Source organism: Dermacentor andersoni, chromosome 5, assembly GCF_023375885.2.
Source record: "Dermacentor andersoni chromosome 5, qqDerAnde1_hic_scaffold, whole genome shotgun sequence".
In the NCBI taxonomy this organism is placed as follows: domain Eukaryota; kingdom Metazoa; phylum Arthropoda; class Arachnida; order Ixodida; family Ixodidae; genus Dermacentor; species Dermacentor andersoni.
This window is the reverse complement of record NC_092818.1, coordinates 126,640,511-126,664,728: the sequence shown is the minus strand read 5'-3', so window position 1 is coordinate 126,664,728 and position 24,218 is coordinate 126,640,511. Positions and strand designations below refer to the sequence as shown.

The following is a 24,218-nucleotide window of genomic DNA, read 5'->3' as shown; positions in this document are numbered from 1 at the left end:
GAGTCCATGGTTATGATGTTTTGGTGGTGTGCTCCCGTATGAAGTGAACCTTATCGCATCACCGTTAATCTGATCATGCAATAATTGCAACAATTCGCAGCGGTGGCTTAGCGGCTATGACGTTGCGCTGCTGAGCACGATGTCGCGGGATTAAATCCTGGTAGCGGCGGCCGCATTTAGTAAGGAGCAAGGAGAAGGGAGTAGTTAGCAAGGAGAAGGGAGGCTTTGTGTCCGGCCCGCAGAGCCCTCCCCATCTCAGTAAGGTGCCTGGTGGTGGTCCCGTGCAGACGATGACCTCTCGGGGAGCGCATATTTCCCCCTCATCTTTTAAGAGGTTCAATACTTACAAGCATTTGTCTCGCAAACCATATTTATTTCAAGGGAATTTTCCACGTCTCAATAATTTCTCTCGTCGTATTCGAGTGCTGATTGCCGTGTTATAGTTTGTACACGAAGCTTTCCCTCAAGTCTAAATATTTTAAGGCAGTTTTCCTAGTCTCTAAAGCCGCTCGAGCTCGCTCTTCTCCTCGGGCGGCCATTTTTCCAAGAAAGTATGCCTTCCAACCACTATCGACTATCGATAGTGGTTGAAAAAACGACTATCGCGGACAACATCAGTCCGATTCCACGTAAATATGAGGCTCGGAGCAGGAGCTATGGCGCTTCAAAGTAACCTGGGGCCTGAAGAACCAACCTATTGAGCTATCTTTCCGGGCAACATCCAATGGTCACGAGTTCAAATCGCCTGTCATGTTCCTTTTTCTTTCCGCTTTTTCTTTCTTTTTTCTTTCTTTCTTTTAATGCCTTTTCCTTTATTTTACCGCTGTACGGGTACCCTCCTAAAAAAAAAAATCCATATATATCTTCAATTATGTATGGCCACACATGTGCAGGTCATAAATACCAGGTTCTCTAGCCGAGTGCCATCCGTGCGGTATAACCGAGCTCAGATTGGTCCACCTTGACTGATCAAATAGGGCACCACTGTAGGTTAAATGAGGCGTACAACTCCTGCGGGACCCGCCGTGGTTACTCAGCGGCTATGGTGTTAGACTGCTGAGCACGAGGTCGCGGGATCGTATCCCGGCCACGGCGGCCGCATTTCGATGGGGGCGAAATGCGAAAACACCCGTGTACTTAGATTTACGTGCACGTTAAAGAACCCCAGGTGGTCGAAATTTCCGGAGTCCTCCACTACGGCGTGCCTCATAATCAGAAAGTGGTTTTGTCACGTAAAACCCCATAATTTAATTTTTAATTTAACTCCTCGGGGACGGTAGAGTATCCGCCTCCCGTGCAAGAGGACCGTGATTCAAATCCCGATGCCGCACAATTCCCCACCGGAAAATACAAAAAAAAACGTGTGTTGAGAAAATTGCACAAACAGGCCTGGAGTGCGGCCTGATCCCGGTGACCAGAACCGGTAACGCACTCTCTCACCAGAGCAGGATTGGCCACCCTGGTGCAGTACTTGGCCACAACCTCCTATATGAACACAACAATCAAACCCCGGCCCTCAGTCCCCAGCTACTGCGAAGCAACTGACCACGGCGGCGGCCAGACCTGCGACGCTGCAGAGGGTGCTAAGAATCCCTGGCTCCGGACAGGCCGCCATTGGAATATGAACCTGGCAACGTTTAACGCTAGAACGTTATCTAGTGAGGCGAGTCTAGCAGTCCTATTGGAGGAATTAGAGGGCAGTAAATGGGATATAATAGGGCTCAGTGAAGTTAGGAGGCCAAAAGAAGCATATACAGTGCTAAAAAGCGGGCACGTCCTGTGCTACCGGGGCTTAGCAGAGAGACGAGAACTAGGAGTCGGATTCCTGATTAATAAGAACATAGCTGGTAACATACAGGAATTCTATAGCATTAACGAGAGGGTGGCATGTCTTGTTGTGAAACTTAATAAGAGGTACAAAATGAAGGTTGTACAGGTCTACGCTCCTACATCTAGTCATGATGACCAGGAAGTCAAAAGCTTCTATGAAGACGTGGAATCGGCGATGGGTAAAGTCAAAACAAAATACAGTATACTTATGGGCGATTTCAATGCCAGGGTAGGCAAGAAGCAGGCCGGAGACAAGTCAGTGGGGGAATATGGCATAGGCTCTAGGAATAGCAGAGGAGAGTTATTAGTAGAGTTTGCAGAACAGAATAATATGCGGATAATGAATACCTTTTTCCGCAAGCGGGTTAGCCGAAAGTGGACGTGGAGGAGCCCGAATGGTGAGACTAGAAATGAAATCGACTTCATACTCTGCGCGAACCCTGGCATCATACAAGATGTAGACGTGCTCGGCAAGGTGCGCTGCAGTGACCATAGGATGGTAAGAACTCGAATTAGCCTTGACTTGAGGAGGGAACGGAAGAAACTGGTACATAAGAAGCCAATCAATGAGTTAGCGGTAAGAGGGAAACTAGAGGAATTCCGGATCAAGCTACAGAACAGGTATTCGGCTTTAACCCAGGAAGATGAACATAGTGTTGAAGCAATGAACAACAATCTTATGGGCATCATTAAGGAGTGCGCAATAGAAGTCGGTGGTAACGCCGTTAAACAGGAAACCAGTAAGCTATCGCAGGAGACGAAAGATCTGATCAAAAAACGCCAATGTATGAAAGCCTCTAACCCTACAGCTAGAATAGAGCTGGCAGAACTTTCTAAGTTAATCAACAAGCGTAAGACAGCGGACATAAGGACCTATAATATGGATAGAATTGAACAGGCTCTCAGGAACGGAGGAAACCTAAAAGCAGTGAAGAAGAAACTAGGAATAGGCAAGAATCAGATGTGTGCGTTAAGAGACAAAGCCGGCAATATCGTTACTAATATGGATGAGATAGTTCAAGTGGCTGAAGAGTTTTATAGAGATTTATACAGTACCAGTAACACCCATGACGATAAGGTGAGAGAGAATAGGCTAGAGGAACTTGAAATCCCACAAGTAACACCGGAAGAGGTAAAGAACGCCTTGGGAGCTATGCAAAGGAGGAAGGCAGCTGGGGAGGATAAGGTAACAGCAGATTTGTTGATGGATGGTGGGAACACTGTCCTAGAAAGATTGGCCGCCCTATATACACAATGCCTCATGACCTCAAACGTACCGGAATCTTGGAAGAACGCTAACATAATCCTAATCCATAAGAAAGGGGACGCCAAAGACTTGAAAAATTATAGACCGATCAGCTTACTGTCCGTTGCCTCCAAAGTATTTACTAAGGTAATCGCAAATAGAATCAGGAATACCTTAGACTTCTTTCAACCAAAGGACCAGGCAGGATTCCGTAAAGGCTACTCAACAATAGACCATATTCACACTATCAATCAGGTGATAGAGAAATGTGCGGAATATAACCAACCCTTATATATAGCCTTCATTGATTACGAAAAAGCATTTGATTCAGTCGAAACCTCAGCAGTCATGAAGGCACTACGGAATCAGGGTGTAGATGAGCCATATGTAAAGATACTGGAAGATATCTACAGCGGTTCCACAGCCACCGTAATCCTCCACAAAGAAAGCAACAAAATCCCATTAAAGAAAGGCGTCAGACAGGGAGATACGATATCTCCAATGCTATTCACAGCATGTTTACTGGAGGTATTCAGAGGCCTGGAGTGGGAAGAATTGGGGATAAAAGTTGATGGAGAATACCTTAGCAACTTGCGTTTCGCTGATGATATTGCCTTGCTTAGTAACTCAGGAGACCAATTGCAATGCATGCTCACTGACCTGGAGAGGCAAAGCAGAAGGGTGGGTCTGAAAATTAATCTACAGAAAACTAAAGTAATGTTTAACAGTCTCGGAAGAGAACAGCAGTTTACGATAGGTAGCGAGGCACTGGAAGTGGTAAGGGAATACATCTACTTAGGGCAGGTAGTGACCACGGACCCGGATCATGAGACTGAAATAACCAGAAGAATAAGAATGGGCTGGGGTGCGTTTGGCAGGCATTCTCAAATCATGAACAGCAGGTTGCCGCTATCCCTCAAGAGGAAAGTGTATAACAGCTGTGTCTTACCAGTACTCACGTACGGGGCAGAAACCTGGAGGCTTACGAAAAGGGTTCTGCTGAAATTGAGGACGACGCAACGAGCTATGGAAAGAAGAATGATAGGTGTAACGTTAAGGGATAAGAAAAGAGCAGATTGGGTGAGGGAACAAACGCGGGTAAATGACATCTTAGTTGAAATCAAGAAAAAGAAATGGGCATGGGCCGGACATGTAATGAGGAGGGAAGATAACCGATGGTCATTAAGGGTTATGGACTGGATTCCAAGGGAAGGGAAGCGTAGTAGGGGGCGACAGAAAGTTAGGTGGGCGGATGACATTAAGACGTTTGCAGGGACAACATGGCCACAATTAGTACATGACCGGGGTAGCTGGAGAAGTATGGGAGAGGCCTTTGCCCTGCAGTGGGCGTAACTAGGATGATGATGATGATGATGATGATGATGAAAATACAATATACTTTACCGTGCGTTGGGGGCACGGTAAAGATACCCTGGCTGTCGAAATTAATCCGGAGTCCCCCACTACGGCGTGCTTCATAATCAACTCGTGCTTGTGGCATATAAAAACCCTAGGATTCAATTCGAGTCAAAAAGTGAAACGAAAAGTTCAATCGTAATAATTCGCCGTATTATTCTTTTTTTCACTCATTCATTTATTCATTCATTCAACCAATCAATAATTCTTCGACACACATGATCTGCGTATATGCTACCACAGGTACGCTGCGAGGAACAGGAACTACTGGAAGAACCAAAATGTTCCGCACGAGCCGTTCTCCTTGATCCTTGGCCCTGCAATGCGTCGTCTGTTCAAGGTGCGAACTGTGGCGAGAACTTTCCATGTTGAATGTTTATCACAACCGTATCTTTATGTGTGGATTGCCTATTACACCAACAGCATGCTTAGATAAAGGGCTCTGAGGTTAACGATGGAGCACAATAATAAAAAAGTATGTTCTGTTACGTGACGTTATTATTATCACAATGTCAGCACTAGCACAACCTGCTGAAACTCAGCTGTGAAGGTACATGTAGCACCGAAATATGCATTCTTGAATAGGTCCTGTCTAATACCTATTCTTATATAATGTGTGTTACGTCCGTTGGTCTCGTTGTCCTATGCCTTCACGACCTGTTAAGCGTACGTCTATGCCAACAACGCTAACGGATGTAAAAGTGGCGACGAGGATGCGACTGGCCAGAGCGGAGAAATTTCGGTGTACAATTTGGAGACACACCCTAGCAAGACACATCAATATGTGGTTCGACATTTTGCTCATAATATTTTGTGTTTTTTCCTGTATTATGTAGCTTATTTAGTCAACCACCAGCGAGAACATCGTATTGTGCGATTTGCGAAACGCTTCAATGGGCTGAAGCAGTCTAGAAACAATAAAAAATGACTAAACATGCTTCAGGTTTTTTTGCGGTAACGGCATATATTATCGGCTGTCGTATAGCGTACGTTTTATCATGTTACGAAGAAAAATACAGCACGTACGAATGCAGAAGAATTACGAAATGCATAATTACCCAGAAATATAACTTACTTCATATACCCGTATTTTCGCTTGTCTGCCTTCTAGCCCATGCCCCTTATTGACTACGAAAGATATCGAAAACTTGGAAGACTGTTCGGGTAAGTGATACAGTAGATGTTGCTTCAGGCTTGATTGACTGCCAGAACTAAAGTTGATTTTAAATTACTTCGCTTTAGTATTTGACGTACAGTCATTTTTTATCGCCGCTAGCTCACTCGTGAGGATTTTGATTCAACTTGTCCTTGTTCAATGTACCAATAATTCCCCCTTAACCTCGGTGTCATATAATGTTTTATACTGTCATAATTAACAATCAGAACTAATTTTATACGACCAAACGAAACTTTCGGATAGCGATTACATGGGGCTTCGGTGTCTTTAGACTTAGCTTGACTGTTCTACAATATACTTCCTCGCGTTTTATCTTCCAGTTACAGCGCATTTGGCTCTCTGTTCTGTGGAGAGTTCTATCTGTACTATGGCAGAACCAATAATATTTCAAATGAAACCAAATTCAGCATTTGTAACTACCCTGACAGGTGTTTTCTACAAACAATTTCAGCATCTACGAAGGCGGCAAGCCGGCGCTGGTGATTGCGGAGCCGGATTTGATAAAACAGGTTCTCGTAAAGGACTTCGCCTCCGTTTCCGATAGACTGGTACGCGTGAGTCTTTCACACTTGCTGCCAAATACGTGTATAAATAGCAAGCTTATACAGTTAGCCCATTATGTAATCCTGCAAAAACAAATGCATTGCTCGTACCACTACTCGCAGCTAAACACAATGTTTTAAAAAAAACCGTGTTTTTGGTAAGTTGTCCTACTACCACATACTTCTTTCTTTAACAAACAGGGACATAACTGATCGAAACAAATAAAACTTCTAGAGGGAGTTCTCACAGTTGTGCAGTTTATACAATTTAACGGAAACATAAAGTAAGTGAAATTACTATGAATGGAATGCTAGAACTCGTCAATGTGTCGCAGTTTCTTATTTATGCATCAGCAGGATCTGGAATATCGCGGTAACCCTTCAGTGACAGAAAGCAGCCAGCAAATCTTCGCAAGCTCATGCCACTTTTTATTTATTTTTTGATGCCTATAACTTTGTTTTGCAAAGTGACCTTTCTGAGAGAGGTTTTGAAGATTCCCTTGCATGACGCTGTACTTGTACGAGAACCCTGTAAACATGGCTCATTGTAGGACTAATCAAGCGATTATAGAGCTGGGCCCACTTCATCATTTACTCAAATACTGACCGAAGACATCTGTACATGCAGGGCCGAGCTGTGCTATTTCAACAACAATAACAAGAAAAAAATGCTACCGTCTTTCCTATTAAAAACGAACAACGTAAATGCACCATAACCCCATATCTAATAACCCCCTATGATATATTAAAAACAAACCACCCTTTACGTGAGATCTCTACTTGTTCATGTGGAGGTATCGGGTATCACATTTATGAGGCATATAGGTTTCTTAATTCGGTAGGGTTGGGCCATTATGCTGATTATGAACAACGGCATACACATTAATATATCTTTGAAAACTACTCCGTTGATTCATTATGCAAAAAAAGAGATGAGGCGTGCAGACAGGACACAAGAGTAGAGAAGTGGACAACACGAACGCCGACTTTCTACTTTCGACCTTCTCTACTCTTGTGTCCTGTCTGCACGCCTCATCCCTTTTTTGCATAATGAATCCTTACCAACTAGCTCAGCCTTCTGTCGTTGTAAGCTCTGTTGATTCGCTAACGCTCCAAGCAACGTTGATCCGTAACAGACCATGTAATGTATTTTGATTGTCAATATAAAAACTTGTCAAGCGTGAGCGAAGAAAGCGCGCTGTCGTTTCCAAATACATTACTCGCGAGGTCTGTTTCTCTCTTCGTTTTAGCCGGGCAACTTTTTTGACCCCATTGTGGACAACACGATGGGTGCGGCGTCTGGAGAGCACTGGAAGAAGATTCGCACTACAGCCAGTCCTGCCTTTACTACCGGCAAGCTTCGTAAGGTGAGGACAAAGCCGACTGGCGGATAGCTTCCTGTGGCTATAATGCGAGTAAAGCTACGCATGTAGAGTTTCCACATTTACTAATTTTAGAACGCCACGTATATAGTCCGGACCTATTTGAAAGCACTTTCGGTTATATTTCACCATTTAAAGGCGTCACCGCGGCCGCAAAGCAATATGTTATGCCCTGTCTAGCCAACTAGCGGCAGTACAGTCCAAAGCTACGGCTCGAGTCAGCCATTCGGTAAGGAGAGGATGTTTCAGCTAAAGGAGGAGGGTGAAATAGAGGGATCATCATCATCATCATCAGCCTGCTTATGCCCACTACAGGGCAAAGGCCTCTCCCATACTTCTCCAACTACCCCGGTCATGTACTAATTGTGGCCATGTTGTCCCTGCAAACTTCTTAATCTCATCCGCCCACCTAACTTTCTGCCGCCCTCTGCTACGCTTTCCTTCCCTTGGAATCCATTCCGTAACTCTTAATGACCATCGGTTATCTTCCCTCCTCATTACATGTCCTGCCCATGCCCATTTCTTTTTCTTGATTTCAACTAAGATATCATTAACTCGCGTTTGTTCCCTCACCCAATCTGCTCTTTTCTTATCCCTTAACGTTATACCAATCATTCTTCTTTCCATAGCTCGTTGCGTCGTCCTCAATTTAAGTAGAACCCTTTTCGTAAGCCTCCAGGTTTCTGCCCCGTACGTGAGTACTGGTAAGACACAGCTGTTATAAACTTTTCTCTTGAGGGATAATGGCAACCTGCTGTTCATGATCTGAGAATGCCTACCAAACTCACCGCAGCCCATTCTTATTCTTTTGATTATTTCAGTCTCATGATCCGGATTCGCAGTCACTACCTGTCCTAAGTATATGTATTCCCTTACCACTTCCAGTGCCTCACTACCTATTGTGAACTGATGTTCCCTTCCGAGACTGTTAAACATTACCTTAGTTTTCTGCAGATTAATTTTTAGACCCACCCTTCGGCTTTGCCTCTCCAGGTCAGTGAGCATGCATTGCAGTTGGTCCCCTGAGTTACTAAGCAAGGCGATATCATCAGCGAATCGCAAGTTACTAAGGTATTCTCCATTAACTCTTATCCCCAATTCTTCCCAATCCAGGTCTCTGAATACCTCCTGTAAACACGCTGTGAATAGCATCGAAGAGATCGTATCTCCCTGCCTGACGCCCTTCTTTATTAGGATTTTGTTGCTTTCTTTATGGAGGACTACGGTGGCTGTGGAGCCGCTGTAGATATCTTTCAGTATTTTTACATACGGCTCGTCTACACCCTGATTACGCAATGCCTCCATGACTGCTGAGATTTCGACTGAATCAAACGCTTTCTCGTAATCAATGAAAGCTATATATAAAGGTTGGTTTTATTCCGCACATTTTTCTATCACCTGATTAATAGTGTGAATATGGTCTATTGTTGAGTAGCCTTTACGGAATCCTGCCTGGTCCTTTGGTTGACGGAAGTCTAAGGTGTTCCTGATTCTATTTGCAATTACCTTAGTAAATACTTTGTAGGCAACGGACAGTAAACTGATCGGTCTATAATTTTTCAAGTCTCTGGCGTCCCCTTTCTTATGGATTAGGATTGTGTTAGCGTTTTTCCAGGATTCCGGTACGCTCGAAGTCATGAGGCATTGCGTATACAGGGTAGCCAGTTTCTCTAGAGCAATCTGCCAACCATCCTTCAACAAATCTGCTGTTACTTGGTCCTCCCCAGCTGCCTTCCCCCTTCGCATAGCTCCCAAGGCTTTCTTTACTTCTTCCGGTGTTACCTGTGGGATTTCGAATTCCTCTAGACTATTCTCTCTTCCATTATCGTCGTGGGTGCCACTGGTACTGTATAAATCTCTATAGAACTCCTCAGCCACTTGAATTATCTCATCCATATTAGTAATGATATTGCCGGCTTTGTCTCTTAACGCATACATCTGATTCTTGCCAATTCCTAGTTTCTTCTTCACTTCTTTTAGGCTTCCTCCGTTCCTGAGAGCATGTTCAATTCTATCCATATTATACTTCCTTATGTCGGCTGTCTTACGCTTGTTGATTAACTTCGAAAGTTAATCAACGAAAGAAATAGAGGGATGCCTACGATTAATGCGCTGTTTCCATCGCATAAATGCGTACGTGACCGCATTTGCACTGGCGCTTGCCGCTTTTGTTCGCTCTCTTAAGTTAACATCATTCAGCGTGAAAGCAATAGAACACTGCAGAGGGAGGAGTCGCATAGCTCGAGTTTTCAAGAAAAGTGCTCGTGAATGTGGCACGATCCGTCGGCGTCTGACGGCTCCTATTTGTCGCGGCGCGTTGCGTTACACCCACATATGTAGCCTCTTCTCGTCTCTTGGTGAACGGAACGAGCCGGATCGCGCTGCCCTTCTTTCGGGCGATTTACGCATCCCACCGAGCAATAACCTTCCGGCATGACGCGTCTCCTTAGCGGGTGCGCACAAATCGCACGGAAAAGAGAAATAACACCGGCGATTCACCATGCTGTCGGCGTGTGCCAACGCGCGGATGGCGTGTTTTTTGTCCACCAAACACTTACATGTGTAACGGAACATCACGTGACCATCTCTCCGTGACGTAGACAGAGAGAGGCATATTGGGTTGCTGTGCTGGAAGGCACATGTTTTATCCTAACATCGCTGGCGCATTTCTTTATAGCGTTATTGCCGGATTTCACGAACATGCGAGCTAACTAACAGAAATAAATCGCTAGGTGTATCGCATACGCGAGTGTGTCACAGTGTGCACGGAATCTCAAATTTGCAAAGAGACACGAGGTATAGAAAACTCACTTTAAGCAATCAAATAGCATTCTAGAAGCGTAAAGCTATTCGCTTACGCTTACAATCACCGTCGATGGCTTCCTGCATAATTTTCAAATACCTACAAGTACAGAATACCCCGACTTATCGTCTCATGTCTTTAGCATGTTAATTACTTTAGCGCACATGGAATTACAAGTTTAACATTTTTGGCTGCCTTAAACGGACCCTGAACCACCCCTTGGACTTGGTGAAATAACATATAATCCGCGGGTAGCATACGCTGCTGTGAGCATCTCAGCCAAGTTTTGCGGTCGTACGCGGTGCGTGGAGCTCGCAAGTCGGATCGCGAGGTCACCTTTCTCTCAAACGCTCTATTTTCATCAGATGGCACTGTCCTAGCTGATTCTCTTCTGGATGCCTTATTTCGTCATCGGACGTTTTATTTCGACATTCCCCTAGACGGCTACCATTGGCCGATAGCTGACGCCAAGCTGCGGTCGGCTACATGGCGTAGATACTGCGGCCGCCTCGGGGTGCCTCCACGAGTCTACTGGCTAAGCGCCCTGCGGATCGCTGAGAACAGCTGCGTTTGGCTTATGTTAAGCACGTCGTAATTACCAAAGGCGGAATTCATGGCTTCTACGTTAACATCCAAAATGAAATTTTAAGTGCGTGCCACCGTGACATGTAGAAGGCGGAGCGTCGTGGGCATGCCCCACTGCGCAGTAGCCTTCGCAGTGCAAGGCATTGAAGAAAGCACCTTCTCTATTTTGTTTTAAAGCGAAGCTTTCTTTGCACTTCTTTCCACTTTCCCCCCGCTGCTGCTGCTGTCTTGTGCGCCGCTTCGGTAGTGGTCCAGAGCGTATATGTACATGGAAGGAGCGTGAAAAAGAAGAAAGGAGACGCGAGAAACTCGTTTGACTTCTGTACCGCATCGAATGTGCACAATACCCTGTGGAACTCCCTGGGAGTCGCCACAATAGCCTCTCTACAGCTGTAATTATCCATGACCTCCACAAAAACATTGCAAAAGTTGTAGCACTTGCCTTTCTACTAACGTGCAGGTCCAGAGGGAGGCTAGATAGAATGGTTGGGACGAGGGGCGAGAGGAGGCATAGAATGGGTGGAACCGACGCAGTCCGGAAACGAGGGAATAACAGCCTCGCCACTTCGCTCGCAGTTCCCATACGAGGTTCGGTACGGTACGTTTCTGCTATTTCTGAAAAATAAGCAGAATGTAAATATGTTAAGTGGACAATTTATGCAGGGTGTGCAGAACAGAACCGCATTAATTAAAGCGCATCGCAGGGTCTAGGCCACACTATTGAAGCAATCTCACTCCAAATCAACACTTCTCTGCCCCCATGGTAGCTTTGCGGATATGGCATTGCTCGAGGTCGCAGATGTGATCCCGACCGCGGCAGCCACATTTCGACGGGGGCGAAATAAAAAACGCTCATGCACTTAGATTTAGGGACATGTTAAGAGAGCACTGTGGTGTCAGAATTAAACCGGAGTCCGCAACTACGGCATGCCTCATAATCCAATTGTGGCTTTGCCACGTACCACCTTATAATTCAATTAAAGTTTAATACTTCTGCCAGGATGCGATCTGCCATGTGAGACAATGACAATGCTCAACCCTCTCGGAGGTTGTGAAATATGGCACACAACAATGCCTCAAGCAAACACCTCTCCCTGTGTGTTCTGTGTGCTAGCAGACAAACAGCAGTGGCGCACGCAAGGTAACATTTAACATCAACTCACCCTTCGCGTGTTGGACTGAACGTTAAAGAAATTAACCATTCGCCGTCAACATCACCGTTAATTATCGTAAATCAAAGCAAACAGCACAGGGAGCTTTGCTTAAATCCAATCCCATAGTGCGTGGGTTCTGCATAATTTTTACCCGCCGAAGTTGAGTAATGGCTATGGTGTTGGGCTGCTAAGTACGAGGGCGCGGGATCGAATCCCGGCCACGGCAGCTGCACTTCGATGGGGGTGAAATGCGAAAACAACCATGCACTTAGATGTATGCGCTTGTTAAAGAACCCCAGGTGGTCCAAATTATTCCGGAGTCCCCCACTACGGCGTGCCTCATATAATCGGATCGTGGTTTTGCACGTGAAGCCCTGTAATTTTTTCCTCTATTTTTTCTTTTTTTTTTTCAGATGAACGACTTGGTCCTTGAATGCGTAAAAAACACGTCAAAACACCTGAGACAGGCCGGCGACAAAAAGAAAGATGTGGACATAAAGCAGTAAGCCACGAGATGCATTTTTGCTTCCGTGAAATTGCGCTTTTTAGTAAACAGGAGTAGCTTACTAAAACAACTTTACTATCAGCGGCACCTGTGATTGCGGGCTAGGGGAATGTGCATCAGGCCGACTTCTCAGCATTTCGTATCATTAAACTTTTGTATCTGTTTATAATGCAACTCTAGCCAACGCAGCTTTATTTTTTTTTATTCTCTTTTTTTATGCCTGTGCGCGCGTCTCTTCCTACTTGCCTTGCCTTCCTCGCACTGCACCTATAGTCATTGCACGCGGGTTTGTTCTGACAGTGTGCAATTCAATGCCAACATTATTCGACTGGACATGCGCAACATTGATATAGTTAATTTCTACCTTATTTTGCATTTATTCACCTTTGAAACTGCCATGCTCTTTCACAAGGAGAAACTAGCCAAACGGAGCTTTCTTGTTCAGTTTTTTTTCGCTACTCCGCGTTCTGATACAAACAGTGAAAGGAAGGCGACGAAAGAAAGTCTGAGCAACAGCATTATGCACAGCCAATCTAACACGCTGACGCCTTTCTTGTTGGAGGAATTCTAAACTACTCTCAGCTAAAAGTATGACTTGTTGGCTGTAAAGCACTATGCTGACAACGTTTTCCAGCTTAGATTTATTTTGAGGAGGAGGCGGAAGAAAGTAAGGGGAAAGGCAGCGATGTTAACAAAAAATACGTCTGGTTGGCTATCCTGCCGCGGGTAAAGTGTAAAAGGAAAATACAAAGATAAAGCGCAGTCATAGCCTATGGCCGTTCATTCGAAGCTACGCGGCTGTCGGCTGCGCTCACAATACTCCACTCGTGTCGCTGTTCCCTCCGAACCCAACTTGCATTCGCCCTTAACAAGCCCGCAAGTAGACAATCATGTGCATCTTAGCCTTAAACTTTTTGGATGCTTTTAAGTGCCGACACCCCGATCTGATTGCGAGACACGCCGTATGGCGGGAGACTCCAGATTAATTTTGACAACCAGGGCCTCTTTACCACACACCTGAGTATAACGTACGCGAGGGTTTTGCATAGCGCTCTCAGCGGAGTGCGGCCGCTGCGGCCCTAAATCGCACCCGCGACCTGGAGCTCAGCAACGCAACGCCCTAGTCATGGGGCTACCGTGGCCGGTCCATCTGTGCATTATGCCAAACCCCCCCCCCTCCCCCCCCCCTCCCCCCCCCCCCTACGGCATAACTCCTGCAAAGGAGTCACCCTCGGCAAAGAACTCCTGCAGTGACGAAACAGCGACAACGTTGACACAATTAATGGCATCCCAGAAGGCCGGTGATTACGCGGTATATAGCCAGTCCAATGCTTAAGCAGTATTATTCCGCAAAATGGTGATCATGTGCGCGTGAGCGACGTTCTGCGAATCTTAATGCAGAATGTTAGATTTCTTTTAAAATGAACCTATCTTCAAGTGCGTATTACACTGACGGGATGATACAATGAGACATCCACGCATAATTAATTGAGAACTGAGGGGTGTCAGCTGGGCGTCATTATTTCTTACGTTATGTCTCGTGGACTCCGGTATGATAAGGTTATCTGGAATTCCAAACATCAGAAATCCTATGACATCTCCCAAATACGCGGTAGAGGAGCTATCATACCGGTGTTAGCTGGCGGATAAATGAAAAAAAAAGAAATGTTGCCTTTTGTTTTACCGTATTGCAGGTTTTTCGGCGATTACGGGCTGGACATCATTGCCAGATGCGCCTTCGGCACGAAATTGGATTCGCACTCAGACTCTTCCGATCAATTCGTCATGAACGCTAACAAAGCTTTTGCTGCTCAGTGGTCGCTTCCGTTTGTGATATCAAGTAAGGAAGGGGCACATGTATTCAGATCTCATTTATTACTTTTTTTTTCATTTCATTTATTGAACCCTCAGGGCCAAAGGCATTAAAGAGGGGAGTGGTTACAAAACAGAAATACATAAATAAATACAATGCATATTACAGAACAAGTATTATCATCCTCCTGTTATACAATGTTAGCTAGTGCAGAACGAAAATGCTGGTTATCAATTATGTCGACGATAGCTGCGGGAAGGCGGTTCCATTCGCGTGATGTGTGAGGCAAGAAAGACTGAAATGCAGTTTTAGTGTTACATATTTCAATGCCAACTTTGTGACGATGGTCAATGCGATTTGACACGTATCTGAGGGACGAAATGAGGGAATCACGTAGCATGGGGTGATGGTATAGTTTATAAGAAAGGCTCAAACGAATTGTCTGCCGGCGGGATGCTAGAAGAGGTAAAGAAAGATTAGCTTTGATGCTTGTTACACTTGCGGTACGGTTAAAATTGCACAGGATAAAACGAGCAGCGTTACTTTGAACCAGCTCAAGCAAAGTTATCAGTTTTTCATGACGCAGATCCCATATCGCGGCGGCATATTCCAAATTAAAACGTATTAGTGTTTTATAAAGCAGTAATTTCAAAGAAGATGGAGTTTTGGAAAAGTTACGGTGCACGTAGCCCAACATGCGGTTAGCTTTGTTAGTAATGTATTCAATATGGCGCGTCCAGTTAAGGTCAGCAGAAATATGAACACCCAGGTATTTATATGAAGTAACAGCCTCTAACGCAACGTTATTTAGGTAGTACATAGGCGGAGAGTTGGCGCTTTTTGATATTGGCATAATTTTGCACTTATTAGTATTAAGTTCCACAAGCCATTCATTATTCCAAAGAGAAATGTTAGAGAGGTCACGCTGAAGACTGTTTGCATCGCCGGGGATTTTATTTCGCGGAAAACAACACAGTCATCAGCAAACAAAAGAATGTTAGATGATAGAATTGAAGAGAGATCATTGATGTAAATAAGAAATAAAAGGGGTCCAAGCACTGACCCTTGTGGCACGCCCGAGTAAACTTCGCTGAAAGCTGAGTTAAAATTATTAGCGCAACCGAACTGCGATCGGTTAAGAAGAAAGTATTCAATCCATTTCAGAACATTGTAGTCGATATTCAGTTGGGTTAGCTTTAAAGATAATAAGCGGTGACATACCTTGCAGAATGCTTTCGAGTAATCTAGGAAAATGCAGTCAGCTTCTGATGCGCGATCTAAAATATGGTGAAGTTTGATAGTGAAACTGGCAAGTTGTGTTTCGCAAGAAAATTACCTACGAAAGCCATGCTGTGCGGGTGTAAAAAATGAATTAGACTCGAGAAAGTACACAAGGTTAGTGAAGATTACATGTTCTAATAGTTTGCAACAAGTACTAGTGAGCGAAATGGGGCGATAATTTATAGAGGATGTTCTATTTCCTGACTTGAATAATGGAACCACCTTCCCGACTTTCCATTGTGTTGGCAGAGTGGAACTATCGAGAGTCTGCTGAAATATCTTTGTTAGTATTAAGGAACTGTAGACAATTGTATTTTTTTAAAATTTAGCATGAATGCAGTCAAAACCGGGCGATGAATGAAATTTTAGGGCATCAATAAGTTTAGTAACGCCAGATGAATCGATGAAAATTTGAGGCATAGTTGGGAAATTATACCGGTGTGGAACGGGACGTTTGGTGTTTGATGTGCGCGAGAAGTTCAGAACAAAGGTTTCGTTAAGTTAAGGCTTGTGTGTTCGTGATGCCTTATTTAGCATAAAGAGTAGCTTTCTGAATACGCTTCCGGCGTCTCTCCATGCACGACAATTTAAACGATTCCATATTTAGTCGGTATGCCAAACACGTTTCCCAAATCACTTTGCTAATCTTCTGTATTATTTCCCTTTCACCAAAGTACGCATGAAAGCTGCATCTTTTGCAGCGGTTGATGTTTTGCCTTTTTTATTTGCTTCTCCTTTTATATCTCCCACTCTCTTGCAGAAGCGATTGAATACGTGTAGACTGCTCAACATAACATATTGGGCTCAAAATTCCTGTCATTATGTTTGTCACAGCATACATCATTGCGCTTAAAGAGGTAATCTATTTTAGGCCACAACAAAACACGAGATAAATGAAAGGCACACCAATGGAAATATTTGCATTTCGACGTTCGTTCCTGAGTGGCACTGGCATCATGTACGCAGATTTATAGGCCTGCGACATATTTGGCGCCTCTGGCAACGTATGCCGACATTCTGTCATTCCTTTAAGTAACCTTCCTATTATATTATTTACATTGGTGTTTGGCGAAAGGGAAAAAAAACATGTCAGTTTCTTGAAAGTAGCATGAAGCTACAAAGGAAACCTTTATCAATTCCTCAGAAAGAAACAAAGTTCAATAAAAAATGGCCGCAGATTTTTGTGAAACAGCAGCATCACAACCCAATTTATAAGGAAAGTGTGTCTTTCAAGAAACTGCATTTAATAACTGGAGCTGTCCCTAATTAAGCCACATATTTTAAAACGTTGCCCGCGTATTACTCGCCCTTTTGAAACTTTGCCTGGATATAACGCTTTCGAGAACTTGCCAATAATTTTTTTACAAAGACGGTAATACATCTACACACGTTTTTCTTCACGAGGGCATTGGCAATATTCCCCCCCCCCCCCCCCCTTTTTTTGTTTACTACATTTGATCTTCGTGAAATTTATAGTTCTCCCAGGGAAGCGGACTAAGTCTGTGCCGGTCGAAAAAAAAAATTATAACTCACAGGAGTGCCTGCCGAAGTAATTTATTGCAAAGTCCGCATTTCACCCACGCACTTTAGATTTGTCCACATATCACCCACAATGTGCCCCTTATTTCCACCTTATATTAACAAAGTCCTCCGGTTAGTTCGCCGAGGACAGAGGGGACAAGCTGCTATAAGCCTCGTTTAACGGAAGAAAATATAGAAAAGAAATCACCGCCCAAGCACTCCGTACAGATGGTTAACCAGCGCAGCTGGAACGTGTGGACCCGGCGATCACTGGGTTAATTCCGTCGGTTCATTAAACGACGGCTTGGTAGGCTGCCGCACCCTCGGTACGCAGTCACTGCTTGCGCTCGGCTGCACGAGCCTGTTCTTGTGCCGGGGCTGCAGCATCGGCACGGTGGAGACAAGCTCGTTCCCGGTTCTGCTCGTGGCATTGCTGATCGAACGCTGCCTGCTCCTCCGGAGTACGCATGACGCGTGGCCTACCGATTTCGGAGCCGGAGAGCACGTTTTTACTGGCGCTGGCAATCGCGTGCCTCTCTTTCTCTTCTTTTCGAGCATGCGCATGGGGTTGCGCCGGAGGAGTTTCGACGCACAGGCGACAGACAGGCAGACGAATTGCCTAGCCATATACAGCTTAGCTGTAAAACGAGGGTTCAGTAATTGTTTACATCGCTTTTAATTAACTCCTAAACGTTAAAGTTTCGCTTCAGTTCACACTCAGAATGCCAGCTATTTGCTCCATGTGCAATGTTGCCGTGATGTAAAATTCTCTCGAGACACTGAAAAACATATGGGGAAATGACCTTGTAACGTTTCTGACCACTTGCTAAATGAGCTTTTACACTTAATTGTCAGGTTATCTTTACATTTTTATATTTTTTATAATTTGGTTTTTAATGAAGACGTTTCATCACTTAAAAAGACCGTACTAAATCCACAGAGATGTAACTCCGCACACAGGTTTGACAAGGTTTCCCCCTTTCTGGTAAATTTCATATTCGCGGATTTTTTTAGTTCCTCCCAGAGCAGCTGGATAAATTCTGCGCCGTTGGTAAAATATACTTGTAACGCTCTGGCGTGCCTTGCATGCATAAGCTCTGAATTTTTGCCGCACATCACCCATAACCTCTCGCCTATTTTCATCAATTTTAAACGAGGGGCGTTGTTTACATCACCGAAGTCACCTGGATATATTCTTAAAACCTCGAACAACGCACGAAAATAGGGAAAATGCAAGGGCTTTGTAATTAGTTACAATGCCCCTAATTAAGCTAGGAACATTAATGTCTCGACACACATCACACATACCATTGCTCCGAATTCCCCACTAAATATGATCTAGGTGTTTCATAGAGTTCGCTCATAACATTGAGATGCAGCGGATAAAGACCGTATGATATTTTAGAGCACTTTTTAAGAATTTTTGCACAAGGACTGTAATTAAACTATGCATGTTTATTTTGCAACCTAAGTTGTCCCAATGTTCTCCCTATCTTCATGAAATTTTATTGAGGTGAGATTTATATTACTTCCAGGGCAGTGAGCTAAGTTCTGCGCTCTTCTGAAAACCCGCTTGTAACGCTCCGCAGCGCTTGCTTACGTCTTACTGCAAGGAAGGAGGAGGAAAGAGAAAAGTAGAAGGCAGGAAGGTTAACCAGAATAACGTCCGGTTGGCTACCCAACACCGGGGGATTGGGAAAGGGAAAAACAAAGATCACAGGGAGAGAGAGGAGGGAAGGAAAGAAGGAAATTGCGGCAACTTCGCTGACGCGTGTGGTTTTACAGAAATTGCATTAAAAGTCTTACTGCAAAGGCAACAATTAGCCGCCACACTCCGAACTCTGCCTGCACATCGCACATAACCTGGTCCTTATTTTCACCAAATATAAAGAGCTAGTGTCCAATTTATTCCCAAGTTCCATGTAATGTCAGCTTGGTGTCATATGGAGGTATATTAAGACCCTAGGAACCTTGTGGTTAACGGCCGAAGAGCACCTTGGGCTGCTTGAACAAGTAATTTTATACTTATTATAGTTCACGTACACTGATTGAACATTTGATACTTGGTATATATAACCTACACAAATTACATTTTTGTTATACATCACCCACAACATGCTTGCTACTCCAGCGAAATATAATTAACGCGACTCACATAGTTCCTCCAAAAATAACGGGAAAACTGACTACACATGTCGTATAGCGGACGACATTTGGGAGAAAACGGGTATTCAGTAATTATATTCAAACCATATGATTAACCTACACCCTTCAAACTTTCGGCACATGTCACACATAGCATGGCCTTCATTTTTTTTTTTCTCGAACAAATGATTGCTGCTTTCTTTAGTCGTCATAGAGCCGAAGGGAATCTTCGTAAGCTTTTCATGTAACGCCACTAAAGAGGCCGAAATGGAAGATTTAGCCATTTTCATTTCGTTCCGAATTAACCCGGAGAACAAACGATTTGCCTGCGTATCACCCCAAACGTTACCCAAATTTCCTCAAAATATAAAATTTGCGAGTGATTCAGTTCTCTTTTCTGTCTTCAAAAAAACCGTGAAAACAGGCACATAACGATTTTGAACGCTTATACTTGCACTAACAGCTTCGCTGAAAAAGTGGCCTTGGACCTGTAAGCTAAGGCCAACGCCTTTCTGCTTGCGACAGTCGCTCTGACACCCGAGCGAACCAGCTGCGGATTGGTGCTGCTGTCAGGTGCTGCTGTCAGGTGCCTTGCAACTTCCTGTGAGCTTCAAGGAACTGGTGTCATGAAACTTTAAGCTCTCTTTCGTTAAGCTTTCGCCATCTTGCAGGCCCACTTTTGTGCTTCTTTCTGGCGTGATAGTACAGTACAATCACAAGTAGAAACAACCCTTTAGTTTTATAGAAGTATTCAACAAGGGAACGTGTCTATTAAATGCTTCTTTCAATTCTGGTGTTATTCATTCATGACGTTCCTTCCCGACAGAGTTGTTTCCTGGCGTGGCGGGCGCCCTGAAGATAGGACCTTTAAACTCGGCGATCTTCCAGTATTTCAAGAAATTTTCAACGAACATAATGGAAAACCGGAAAAAGAAAAACCAAGTAAGCTTGCTGTGTTGCACTATATAGCTATACACGGTGCTCGCCTATTTAAAGTATGATCATAAGAGTGTTTGGTACATGCTTTATAGAATGTGTAATGTTCCCCAGCATGCGGTTGAGCGCTTCCTTATTATACGTCATATAGGACATTAGCTTGCCAATTGCGTGGCTTTCTGCTCTATCAGCTTATGACCAATAATGTTAATATTGTTCGACGTCTTATAGCGACGCCTAGATAAATGCGTAACAAAGCTGCATGAATGGTCATTGAACATTCGGCGGCAACTTGGCAGTTGGGGCACGTACTAAAGATCGCAGTTTCTGATGCCTTACTTATTCGAGTTCAATAAATGTTTTTGCTTACTGTGGTGTCGCTGGGCAAGACCTACTAAACTCGATGCGAACTCAACCAACCATGCCAGGCAGAAAGCGCATATTCCCATGCGTGGTATGCATATATAGTTAGCGTTAATGCCATCTCTAGAAAGCTGTCTAAGTTGGGTTGCGCAGAGGGAATCTATTATTGGGCTCAGTCACATCTATCCTGCCCGTGAATATATACATATATACACGAGATTTAGAATTGTTTTGCATAATCCTGAAATCTTGCTGGCTGTCTTCGCTGTCTTGGGGACCCACGAATTGCCGGCTAAGAAGATTGTTCATCCTCGGCCACGGGCTCGCTAGGCTGACTGTCTACATCTGGACCGAGGTTCCCAATTGATAGATATTCTTTCGTTGGGCTCGATAGCATCGATCAAGTATAATTGCTGAATGTTGCTGCTGTGAAAGGTGCCTGTGAAGAAGAAGGTGCAGTATCTGTAGTATCTGTAGAAGGGTCGAAACCACTCGGCGTTGTGTCATTCTAGATTTCTAATTAATGGAAAATGAGACATCCACCCAATCGTAGCAATCGCTACAAAGGAACGTCGAATTCTAGATTTCCGTTCGCTATACTGGCAATACTTCACCGGGCATAGACATCAGCTGGGACGCGTTCCAGGTTCGCCCATTTTCAAAGAAAAAACGTCCAGCGTGCTATCCTTCTGATGATTTTCAACGATGGACTTAAACATGGAGTGCATTTTGGACCGGCAACTGCTTTCTTGACTCTCATGTATTTCTCTACTTGAAACTTGGTTACTCGCGCTGTTCTGCGTAGGTCTACGTATAGGCTTTACTTTTTCGTTGGTGCTCAGACACTGACTTAGGCAGCTGGTGCATTTCCCTGGTCGGGCTTACGCCGAAGTCGGCGGTCCGACGACGTCCAAATATGTTTGTATAGCGGGTTGCATTACAGGAGCAGTGCTTGAGAGCAACCAGTGACTGTGCGGAGTGGGTCGATATATCTCTGAGTACTCTGTGATATTCTTCTTGATTGGGCGCTGTTCTAACATTGACACTTCTGTGTACGACTTACGTACCCGATTCAATATTTCAACTTTCCCGCTCTCCTGTGGATCATACACAGTAGAGTACCTGCGCTTGATTCTTCTCACTCGGAGGAAGAAGTCAAATTTTCTGGACAAAGCTATAACCCGTTGTCCGAGACCAATTCAACGGAATAGCCTTCCCTTGCAAATACTGCGAGCAGGAAATAAATCATTGTATGAGAGGTACAAGGCTATCCGTCTTTGTAGAAATTTCCTATAGTCTCGCCGAGAGCCCCGATGAGTCGAGGTACTCGACGATACTTAGGAAGGGTGGTAGCAGATTACGACCCTCTACCTTTCACCCTCCTACCCTCTCTCTCTTTTACTGCCATCTCCGCCACCCTGCTGGCGCTGACCCGTGCTCCCGCATGGGTTGCAGAAGATAGTGCTAGCTTTTCCTCCTTTCCCCACAAGAACCACTTCTCTCTGGCTGAAGTTGTGTTGGAAAATTCTTCATGCTTTTGTTCACGGCTGGACACATCATGAAACCACGGGTGAAAGGCTCAATTGCTTATCTTGACCTGGCCACAAATACTTTTTCCCGAAGACACTGTTGGGTCTTCACGATGCCTACAAGACACACACACACACACACACACACACAGAGAGAGAGAGAGAGAGAAATAAACGGCGTAGCAAAGGCAGGGAGGTTAACCCGAAAAGATTCTGGTTTGCTATCCTGCAGTGGCGGAAAGCAAGGGACAATGAAAGACGAAAGGAATAGCGGAGAGAAAAAGCAAAGGCACGAAAAAAAAAATAGAGGATGCTGGGAACGTCCATGAAAACTATAGTCTAATAGGCCACTCGAACACAAAAAAATTCAAAAGTCGCTTGACCGACTTGTGGTGTGACGACTGTTTAGGCCGGCGTTCCAGGACTGTCTGCTCCCAAAGCGGCCGGACGGCAAAGAACGTGTTTGAAAGTTTAATCGCTGCCATGTGCCATCCTAGAGTCAGTTAGATAAAAGTTGATGTGAGCTTAGCCGGAACTATGATACGTTCTGCACGCAAAAGCTCATCGTCGGTAACTGACAGCTCATTTCGCCCTTCATTTAGTAGTGCCACTTCGGAGGTTGCCAATGTTTTATTGGCTGGCCACGATGTAAGAACAGGAGCAATGAACTTCAGCATTGCGTCATTCGCGGCTGTAGCAAGCCTTAGGTCCTCAATTTCAGCCAATGACGTGACCAGACACACAATCTCTTCGAATTGGAGTCTACTCTCTGTGCCAGGCTCTGGAAACCTGGACAAGGCATCTGCGACTTTGTTGTGTTCTCCACGTCCGTACTGAAATGTGAACCTGTACCAGCCTTGAACAATGGATGCTTTATCTGTGTAGGTTAATTACATTCCTTCTAGAAAATTGCTTATTCAAGCATTCCACTGCGTCAAACTGCTGTTATCCCCATGGGAGGGCCGAGGTGGGGTGTAAGCAAATAAATTTTAGGTCTGCTTTAAATCTTTAGGCTTCTATCTTTAAAGCAAAGCTTTCTTTTCCGATGTATTGCGTTCACTGACGTTTTCTGGCTGTATATTTTTATGAATATATACTAAGCTTATACCTGATCCGATTGCAAGTTCCTTCCACTCCAAAATGATTATGACAGAATGACACACAAGGGTTATAGAAGCCTTAAATTTATTTATTTATTTATTTATTTATTTATTTATTTATTTATTTATTTATTTCCAATACTGTTAGCCCTTGCGGGCTATCAGAGGGGTGGGGGAAAAATAATTTTCAAGAAACACGTAACGCTAGTTCTGCAATAAGCAAACACGTGGCAGTGTCCCAGTGTGGCATTGTGCCAGTGTTGGCAGTGTGCCAACATGTGCCAGTGTGGCATAAGAGATATTTGTGACCTTTGTGGTGTGTAAACGTCAATTTGTATAAAGTTACGCGTTGCATGAGTCAAAAGTAAGCACAATTGTAACCATTGTCTTTAGCTGTACAGCGTTTATATTTAATCACTTCACTCAAGCTTCCCTCCACATATGCTCTAACACATGCGCTGAATCTGCATTTCTTTAGTACTGCTGTTCGCCGCAGTCTCTCTTGCCCACAAAATTAAGCCCGCCACGTCAATATACCGTTCAGGTCACCTGTTCATAAATAGCGAAATATTTTCGTTACATCGTGCATGGCCGTCTCTTACAAGAACTTGTTGATTTTCAGCGGCACGAGGACTTCCTGCAACTCATGATGGACGCTCACGAGGGAACACTCACGGAATCACCCGAAACCTCTACCAACAGGGAAGCCGCCATGTTTGATCTCGATTCGAAGATGAGCGTAGACAGCAGTCCGGCACGCAATGGTATAGTACACCAGTAACCAAAAGTTGGAGCGGGCACACACGTACGCGCATTTTTCGTTAAATGTGTACGGCTCAGTAATGGCGACGACAAAAAAGTATTCTTTTGCTTCTACATATAAGAAAATA

At 44.4% G+C, this 24,218-nt stretch overlaps 1 protein-coding gene across 1 annotated transcript in view; it reads left to right on the top strand.

Annotated features, from left to right (window-relative positions):
• LOC126531119 (cytochrome P450 3A8-like) overlaps nucleotides 1–24,218 on the top strand; it is a 39,973-nt gene that overhangs the window by 2,330 nt on the left and 13,425 nt on the right. The window contains exons 2-9 of the mRNA XM_050178524.3: nucleotides 4,736–4,832; nucleotides 5,604–5,656; nucleotides 6,121–6,217; nucleotides 7,462–7,578; nucleotides 12,549–12,637; nucleotides 14,335–14,480; nucleotides 20,227–20,342; nucleotides 23,951–24,092. Of these exons, the coding sequence (XP_050034481.1) occupies nucleotides 4,736–4,832; nucleotides 5,604–5,656; nucleotides 6,121–6,217; nucleotides 7,462–7,578; nucleotides 12,549–12,637; nucleotides 14,335–14,480; nucleotides 20,227–20,342; nucleotides 23,951–24,092 (857 nt within the window). The remainder of the gene's footprint in view (nucleotides 1–4,735; nucleotides 4,833–5,603; nucleotides 5,657–6,120; nucleotides 6,218–7,461; nucleotides 7,579–12,548; nucleotides 12,638–14,334; nucleotides 14,481–20,226; nucleotides 20,343–23,950; nucleotides 24,093–24,218) is intronic.